Genomic DNA, 9,288 nt, shown 5'->3' with positions numbered 1-9,288 from the left:
TGAGTTAAATAGATTAATTAATTTCTTTATTATTCACTCAAAACAAGAAACTATAATTAGAAATTCAAAATTATCCATTTTTTGCGAATCACACAATATTTATACACCTATCGAATTGGGAGTACATATTTATAGGTTATTTTATTTTTATTTTCTTTAATTATAATCATAATAGAATATGGAGTTTTATGGAATAGGGAGTTTTATGAGAATAATGAAGGGTGTTAATAAAATAACAAACAGCTCAACCAAAACATAAGAGATTAGATCAAGGATTTTTTATCAAGGGGGGTACGAACAGCAAAACTCATTGCAAAGTACTTCGCCCGGCCCAGATGAGCCCATCCTCTCCCGTCCATGTGGAGTTTAAACCCAAAAGATAAAAAAAAAAAGATAAAATTGATGAGAAGGAGAACATTCTTGCTCTTAATCGGCTCCGGAGTGTGCTAACTGCTAAATTAAGCTCGTTGACGTTGATCTAACTAGGAATTATTCACGGAGATAGATGGCATACGCTCATTCGAAGCTGATGGCGGTCCCAGTTCCCCCGGTATCCGGTGAAATGGAGTTACTGGCTAAAGGGCCGGAAATGTTGTCAACAAGGACACGAGCTGTTGCTCTTCAGGTTCAAAGTTGGAAATTTTTTAGCTTTGTAATCAGTTTCTGTGTGTTGCCTCGGAAATATAAGCTCAACCCACTATTCTAATCTTGAATGCCCAGTGATTGAAGTAATTAAATTGTTATATTTTAAAAAGATTTCAATCTTGTCATCCTCGTAAGCTTAAGCTTCAACAGCTTTACTAATTTGATTAAACACTAATTGAACAGTCAGATTTAATTTAGTTTTTGTTTTAGTTTGGCTGTAATCGGATTTCATAGCAAGTTATTTATGTTAACTGACAAAAGCATTTTGTGTTTGAGGCTTTGAGCCTCTTGGGGTTATGGATTTGTTGTCATCGGAAACATGGGAAACAGAAGGGATCGAGAAATGCCCTTGATTGCGGTGTTTCTGGAAACATTTTCTGTGTAGTACTACTAGAACCTAGTGTAAAACTCTATACACACTTTGCTGTTTATGTGAGTTATCTCCAAAACTCCAAAGTCTGAATTGTGTTCCAATTTTGACTATTGTTCTTGGCTTGGGAAACAATAGTACAACAACACCCATTTTGATTTTTTGCAAGTTTGTCTTGCTTTACAGAGTCCCTCCATACGAGTTTCCGGAGAGTTGATCTTAACTTAAACTTTGTTAATTGGCAAGTTAGAATGTATGTAAAGACTAGTCCATTAGCTAGTTGTGGTAGAGGATGTAAATATTTTCAAATATAGATTTGCATCATGCACCGTGGAAATTCAATTGTGCATTGGGTTCATTTATACATGTCAAATGTTGAAATTTAACAGTTATTTATGAGAAGAACAGTATGGAATAGCCCAATTTTCTGACTTTACTGGAATTAATGTCTGATTCTGCAACAGACTTGTGGTACTAGCAGACCAATGCCTTCTCTGGAAATATTAGTGATTTCTATAAATCAAACTCTGTGCTTTTTTGCAAGTTCAGCTTAGGCTCTACCAAAATTTTTCAAATATTTTCTTTTGCTGGTTAAGTTTTAGTATATGGGCATAGAGCTTTGAAATTTTAAAATTTGATGTGAAATCTGAAAAGATTAGGGAAAAAAGGAAAATAATTATACATTTCCTTTTACCGGACTGCAGTCTTAAAGAACACCATTTCCTTTTGCTGCTGGCAGGTGAGAAGGAAGCAAGAGCAGAATTTACAAGCACAAAAACGCATTTCTATTCCCCGAAGAGATGCAATGCTATATATGACGGCTGAAGTTGTGAGTGCGCTCTCTTTTTTCTCAGCAGAACCTGCCGAGGCCCGCGTTGGGAAACTTGAGAGGAAGAAAAAAATCGTGGAGAAACTTGAGAAGCTTAGGGAGGAAGCTGGGGTATCAAAGCCAAAGACAGAGAACAGGATAACGCCCCCAGCACTACCACCTCCCATGAATCCTAAACAAGGCTAAGTTGGTCCTGTGGTGGAAACAATCCTTCCCTAGTGGGAAAACAGTTCGCCATTTCATCAAATTCTCCTTTCTAATGTTTTGAAGTTTGAATGATTTTTCATTGTTGACTACAGACTTTATCCAAATGCTCGCTATGAGGCTGTGACAATGAATTTTTGGATCAGCATTCTAGTTTTGCAAACCGCCAAAACCCCGACATCAAGGCCACTGTCTCCAGTTCAGTTTTTAAGCTACTACTGTTAACATTTCATATTTGTCCCTACTCTATCACTATTCACTAGAATTTTGGTTTGGCTTTCTGGAATTGATCATTACGTAGACCATATCGACTAACCTTACGATTGATTCCACCATTTTTCTTAAAAGCGTTTTCCTTGTGCCTTCATCTCTGGTCAAAACACAGTGTTGACCATATTTGTAAAGTATTCACCTGGTTTCTTCATCATCAAGTGTTACAGAATCAATCTCAATGGATCGGTGTCTTCACAGTTACCATATATTGATAACGAGCAAGTGAGACTACAGACACCATTGAATAGAAAGACAACAGAAACTCTCGCTCCAAAGCAATCAAAATCATAAAATTACAAATAACTGACAATTATAGGACAAACCCGCCTAAAAGTCTCAATGCCAAAAGCAAAAAGTCTTTTACATGCAAAACAAAAGCTCAATTAGTCTTTTTATTGATATCTCTTACAAGTTTGCTCATTTGGAACCTCCAAAACAAGAAATAAGCCAAACCCAATCCGAGCAAAACGAACACCCAAACATTCTCCTCCTCATTCTCTTTCTTTGATCTCACTTCCTCTATACTAAACTCCTCTCTTCCCGAATTCCCCAAAAGACCCTCCATCACACGCCCATATAACACATACGCCCTATCCTCCCCTCCCACCGTCACCGATGTAGCAAACTTTTCCTGATTAAGGGCAGTTTTGTCATACACTACTCCCTCGGCCCAACTATCGTGAGACTTAATAAACCACAACGTGTGATGAGACACCACCAAAACGACGCCGTCGCTTCTAACGGCTATACCGTCGGCCCAAACCAAATCCTCGGTCAACAAAACCCGCCTAGCCAACCCGTCATCCGCGTTGACCTTAAACATCTTGCCCGTATTGGATTGCACCACGAGCAAATACCCCTTGCTCACGTAAGCTATCCCGTTTAATCCACACTCGCTAAACGGCGCGTCGGGGTCAACCGCCAAGGGACTCTCGCTGAAAACAGGAGATCTCGAGAAGACCGAGGCCTCGCCGTCTTTGTCCACCTTCCAGATGAAGTTCCCGGCGGAGTTCGTGACGTAAGCGTTCCCATTGAAATCCACAGCCACGTCGTTCGCCACGTGGCGCTTGATGGTTATGACACCAGGGGTTTCGTCGTCGAGTAGAGACAGGAAGACGCGGCGGCGCGATCGGAGGTCGTATGCGGCGAGGGCATTGAAGGGAGGAAGGGGCGCGGCAGAGTGAACGAGGGCGAGGAGGCGGTTGTGGATTGAGTCGATGGCGAGACCCAAAATGGTGGCGTTTTCGGGAAGAGTTGGGTCGGAGATAAGGGTTTCGACGACGGCGGCATCGGAGACGGAGTGGATTGTGCGATGGTGCTGAGAGCCGACGACGAAGTGCTGGGCTGATGGGTCCCACGTCAGACCCTCTGGGTAGCGATTCAGTGAGCGGAAATTGATAACGTGTGGGGTTCGGGCGAATGACGGCGTTGGGCCGACAAGTATCAGGAACAAAAACAGACTCAACGCAAGGGATTTGGTGGATTCTGAATTGATGAAAGCCATGATCGAAGTTATCTACGAGCTTGAACGACGCACAGCCGATTTAAGAAGCCCGAGTGGTTAATTTTTTTTTATTAATTAAAGCCCAAACTAAACTCCTTTGACAAGAAAAACAAAAAAACAAAAACAAAAAAAATTAAAAACAAATAGAGATTTCTTGTCAAAGGGGTTGGGTTTGGTTTCGAATGTGAGAATGAAATTTTTAATACCTTGCTGCTTTGGCCAAAAACTCTTAAATTTCGTTGCTAGTGTTGTTATTATTATTGTTAGATTATTTTGGGATGATGCTATTGTTAATTGCTTACGTAGAATCACAATATTTTTCTTATTTAATAATTTTTTTTAAAAAAAATAACGTCTTTTGATTTTTCTGAAAATTATAATTTTTCGTTGTATAGTCACATATTTATAGCACAAAGTAATAATTTTCCTGTTTCCGTAAGAGTTATAGAACCAGGGGAAATCTTTTAACTTACTCAAGCATTCCCATTAAAAAAAGGATATTGATACAATATTTATACATTCGTCAACTGATCTACATATTATTAGAATGGTAAATTTAGTTTGTATCATAGTTGGCGTGGTAAATACAAAATTCTCATATGTGTAAATCGCCCTGTGACATATTTATGATAAGATAATTTCATCAATTCAATAAGATAAGCTGGCACCACGATCAAAATCATACTCTGCAAAATTTTCAATTAATAGGGGATGCCTATATTAAGAGGCATTTGTAATTGAGCTTGTAAGATTATAAGCTGTTATATTATATATAATTTTTTTTTAATTTTGACATCAACTTCTAAGCTAATTTATTAAATAAGGTGTTACAATTTTTTAAATTCATATTATAATCTTAATATTTTAATAGAATGTCAATTATGTCTGATTCTTCTATAAATCTTAATGTATAAATAAAGATAATTTAAACTTGGTCTATTTTTATCATTATATAATAAAATAATACTTTATAATACATGTATTTCATTTTCTTAAACTCCCAACAGCTAGAATAATATAATTTATCAAATATAAAACTATTTTTTTAATTAATAATTTATTTCATTTGTACATTAAAAATAACTTATTTTATTAATTACTACAATCTTAAATTCCCACGGTGGCCTTAAATCAATAACAACATGCATGAACGATTATGTAATGATCGCACTATATAAATAAAAAGAGTCTCACCCAATAATTTATTACCAAACTATTCTTTTTTTTTTTTTGAAGAACTATTACTCATCATATTTATACCATACAAATTACTGAGACCAATTTACATCAACTCTGATATGGCACTGCTCAGATTTTTTTACCCTCTCAAATATTCGAGGGACGCTCAACTCCCATCCTGGGAGAAAGATTGCATTCACTCAAATTCTGGGGCTCTAAGGAAGGAAATTTAAATTAAATCCCTACAATGCGTCTGCAGAGGCTCGAACTACTTTCCTCGCATTTGTGAGGGAGTGGCTCTAGCCACTTGAGCTTACCAAACTATTCTTCTTGATAAGTATAATTATTTTCTTATTTATAAATGGCTTGTAATTCATTGGCAAATCATGTGCCCAATAATCTTGGGCACATGAGTTCAAGTCCCTCTCCTTCTAATGAAATTTATTTGGCTCTCCGCTTTGGGAGTAGAATAGATTTCTCTCTAATATTAAATTAGAGTTGTTGTTTGTGTTGTGCCATACTAGAATTATGAAGGAGAGTATCAAATAATTGTAAATATTGATAGAGTTCTTATTGTAATATATTAGTATTTAAAAAAAAAATTAATTTCACGTGCATTAAGAATCTTTCATTCGATCAACCAAAGGAATTAAACAGATTAATCATATATAAATCCGACACCTCGTCCATGCAAAAGCAACAATATCACACGTGTCACCCTTCTGTTCCCATCAGAAAATAAAGCCCACCTCAGCATCACCGTCCATTTCCACAAAAAAGCCTCCCGTCCCCACATTTCACTTATCTTCGCAAGTCCCGAGAAGCCTCCAAGCAAAATATCTATCTTGAGAACCCACGAAATGTCTCTCGCGCTAACACGCTAAGACAAGAAAATAGGTCTGGAACATTCGGGATAAGTCATCGAAGCCACCAATAGAAGCAGATATTTTGCTTCTCCAAACCAAACCGCCATAACGAACACCAAATATATATACGAAGCTTTTGAGCCGCGAGTAGCATTCATAACCGCCACGCTTTTGATGTTTGAAGCTGAACACAAATTATGAAATATGGAGGCAGAGAGTGAAAGGAAAGTGCAGCCATCTTATTACAGCGTTCTGGGTGTGAGTGTGCACTCTTCTGTTGAAGAAATAAGGCGCGCTTATCGCAAGCTTGCTATGGTAAGTAAACATTCAGCAGAGGCAATTTGTAAAAGTCTTTGAAAGAAGTTCAATAATTAATGGTGAATAATGAAGAGTTGCATAAATGAAACTAATGCTGACTGTATGTGGATTGTGTCTGTGTTTGTATAGCAATGGCATCCTGATCGGTGGACAAAGACTCCATCTTTGTTGGGTAAAGCCAAGGTTAAATTCCAGGAAATTCAAGAAGCCTATTCTGGTAAGTGTCGTTTGCAGTTATCACGATTTGATCTTGTCATGGCCTTTGCGTCCAATTTTGCATTGCAGTTCTGTTTTATCTTTAATCTGAGGATGTAATTGTAAATGTAAAATGTAACTTACTTCCTTTCTTTTGCGGGAATATAGTTTTGTCAGATGAGAGGAAGAGGACACTATATGATGCTGGGTTATATGACCCTGAAGAAGAAGAGGAAGAGGTGGGTGCTTTGGAAATCATATTATTATCTACTCTGCTTATGTAACATTTAATTTACTTAACATTTAACTAACAATTCTGTAATTGATTGTGTTTATTTCAGGGATTTTCAGATTTTGTGCAAGAAATGCTGTCTCTAATGGCTGAGGCGAGGAAAGAGGTATGCACGCAACCTTCTTGACAATTTGTTTTTACTCCCAAGTCAGAAGCTAGAAGAAATTTACTTCATTTAATCAGCTGTAGGTGATCAAGAAAATCTAAATCGGTTAACTAGTATTGAAGTTTGAGCACTTTCTGCTTCCTGTTTCAATCGTGTTAAGATTTTTAACCCTTTTTTTCCAAGTTTGGTTTTTGAGGGAATTGATGGATTCCTGAATATTTGGATTGTTGGCTGGCTACTAATTCTTCTTCTGCTTCGAACACAGGAAAAAAGCTACAGCATGGAGGAGCTGCAAACAATGTTCATGGAAATGGCACAAGAATTTGAGCAGTCCTCGTGGTTCTGCGGATACCCAGTTGCTGATGATTCCTGCTCCTTGGAGAGTACACAGTGGAATACGAATTTAATAGACAATAATAGAAACGCACAATTTGGTGCTTTTCCAGGGTGGCAGTTCTATGGAGCAAGTGGTTTTTGCAGATAAAAGAATCCATTTGGATTCAAGCAGTGGATGCAAGATTTGAACATGAAAACGAGCAGTGCGCCTCTGATTTTTGCTCTGATTGTTTTTGGTGTGGAGACCATCACATTTTGTGGGAAACGTCTTTGCCTCTGATGTCCTTCTTTCGGGGATTTGGCGCTTTGAGCTGGTGCTGAGCGCTTTGGCATGCTGTTCTGGGGAGTCTGCATGGACAAGCCTTGGCTTGATTTCATTTTTCAATCGAATAAACAAAAACATCGTGTGGGAGTAATGTACGTTATCATTTGTGAGACAATAGAACGTGTAGAAGTGTCGATTTCGGTTTTTGTAATATAATTTGGATTTTAGTTCTTCATTTGTTCTTTTTTGTTTCCCAGTCCGAGTGTCTCTGAAACCCTTCGATAATCATATAATTTAAGCAGAGAGGAGAGGTGGATTTGGGATTTTGTAATACAATTCGGATATTAGATCTTCACTGTTCTTTTTTGTTTCCGAGTCCCAGTATCTCTGAAACCCTTGGATAATCATATCATCAGGAGAGCAAAGATACTTACGTGACTCATTTATTGCTGATTCCCCGTCCATTGTGAAAGAATTTAAACAAAAAGCCCGCACCGGTTAAGTCTGTACGGGTCCGGCCTATTCCTATGGGTTTTGGTTCGGATTTCGCACATGAGACCGAAAGCTCCCCAAACCAAGAACGGAAACAGAAGCCTTGTGATTCACTGCTCATTTTCTGCACTAGAGTTTAGTAAAAAAAAAGCCTAGGTTAGGTCTGAGTCTTTTATTTTTTTAAAAAATAAATTTATAAATTAGAATAATAAATTAAATTTTTTAAAATAATGGAAAGATAAAAAAATTAAACCCAAATTTTTAATGTATTTATCAATAATAAATTAAAAAATTTAAAGTTATAATACTATTTTTTTTTATTGAACATTTATTAGTTAAGAGTGCTTAAATTAGAGAATATATTACTAAAAAATTAAATATGTAAATGTTTATTTATTTTATTTTTTATAAATTATTTTATTTTAAAATATTTATTTTTTTAATTCAGTATTAATTATAACAATTTAATTATTATTAATTCATTTTAAGTTTATAATAATTTTTAAAAAAAAATTAAAAAAATAACTAAAAGTTTAAGTTCGGTCTAGATCCATCTCTTACATTTCTTATCTAATGGACTTGGATGGGGACTTGAAAATGTCTGGTCCAAGCCTTTAAATTGCTGACCCTAATTTAAACAAGATTGATTCAGCCTTTCAAAACGTTGGGATAGAGGATCAAGCAGGCCGGACCTCGCCCAAGGGCGCCCTGTCTGCTGGGCTCATGTTTGCAGTGCTAGAGCCCATCGGGCCAAGCCTTTTACACGATTTTTCCCACAATTATAATAGCATCCTCTTGTTGTTTTTTCGAAAGTCGAGTTGCCAAATAAGGCCCAAGAAATGCTCATTGTTGAAATGCCACCCGTTTTATATATTATAATATGGCAAATGCTATGTTACAATTAATGTAACATACACACTCAACAACAACCACTTATAATATATAATCATTCTTGAAACAGTGTTGATTCAATCATTGGGATTGCTTTATTACAACTACTTGCCACGTACTATTATAATTGAGATCTTATCAGTTAGGTAAACTACTACAATTACATTACCATGTGTCTGCTGATATTGCTCAATATATAAAAATTTATCACTTTAATCATTAATATCAAGTGAATTGGATTCAGGAACATAAAACGTCAACAATATTTTAAAGTACGAAGTTTCCAAAAGTAAAGCAGGGGATTAGTTTATATCTAAGGTTGTGATGATTATGATGAAAATTAAGAAAATGGGCGGAAGATGCTTCAAGAAAATGGGACGGTGCCCCGATTGTTAGATGTTATTGAATTTCGTAATCTTAACTTTTTTGACCCTCTTTTGTTCCCAAAAAAAAAAAAAAAAAAAAAAATTCCCTCTTTTCTATTTCTTCAGCAATAAGTGCCCAACTAATTGATGTATGGTGC

At 36.5% G+C, this 9,288-nt stretch overlaps 3 protein-coding genes across 4 annotated transcripts; 2 read left to right on the top strand and 1 right to left on the bottom strand.

Annotated features, from left to right (window-relative positions):
* The first annotated feature begins 415 nt into the window (after window positions 1-415).
* LOC18053554 lies at window positions 416-2,424 on the top strand. Its single transcript, XM_006448215.2, has 2 exons — window positions 416-625; window positions 1,755-2,424. Exons 1-2 carry the CDS (start codon window positions 506-508, stop codon window positions 2,028-2,030), a joined length of 396 nt encoding a protein of 131 aa, XP_006448278.1. The 5' UTR covers window positions 416-505; the 3' UTR covers window positions 2,031-2,424.
* Window positions 2,425-2,496: 72 nt separating this feature from the next.
* LOC18053555 lies at window positions 2,497-4,083 on the bottom strand. The gene has a single exon (XM_006448217.2). The coding sequence runs from the start codon at window positions 3,823-3,825 to the stop codon at window positions 2,701-2,703; it is 1,125 nt and encodes a 374-aa protein (XP_006448280.1). The 5' UTR covers window positions 3,826-4,083; the 3' UTR covers window positions 2,497-2,700.
* Window positions 4,084-5,841: 1,758 nt separating this feature from the next.
* LOC18053553 (chaperone protein DnaJ) lies at window positions 5,842-7,737 on the top strand. Of its 2 annotated transcripts, XM_024192046.1 has the most exons (6): window positions 5,842-6,185; window positions 6,318-6,405; window positions 6,552-6,622; window positions 6,725-6,781; window positions 6,859-6,860; window positions 7,047-7,737. In XM_024192046.1, exons 1-6 carry the CDS (start codon window positions 6,075-6,077, stop codon window positions 7,186-7,188), a joined length of 471 nt encoding a protein of 156 aa, XP_024047814.1. In that variant the 5' UTR covers window positions 5,842-6,074; the 3' UTR covers window positions 7,189-7,737. The 2 variants fall into 2 exon arrangements, with proteins under 2 accessions (XP_024047814.1, XP_006448277.1); XM_006448214.2 differs by lacking the exon at window positions 6,859-6,860 and having other exon boundaries at window positions 5,843-6,185.
* The last annotated feature ends 1,551 nt before the right edge of the window (window positions 7,738-9,288 follow it).

Source organism: Citrus clementina, unplaced genomic scaffold (genome assembly GCF_000493195.1).
Source record: "Citrus clementina cultivar Clemenules unplaced genomic scaffold, Citrus_clementina_v1.0 scaffold_2, whole genome shotgun sequence".
NCBI lineage: Eukaryota > Viridiplantae > Streptophyta > Magnoliopsida > Sapindales > Rutaceae > Citrus > Citrus x clementina.
This window is presented reverse-complemented; position numbering and strand designations above follow the sequence as displayed.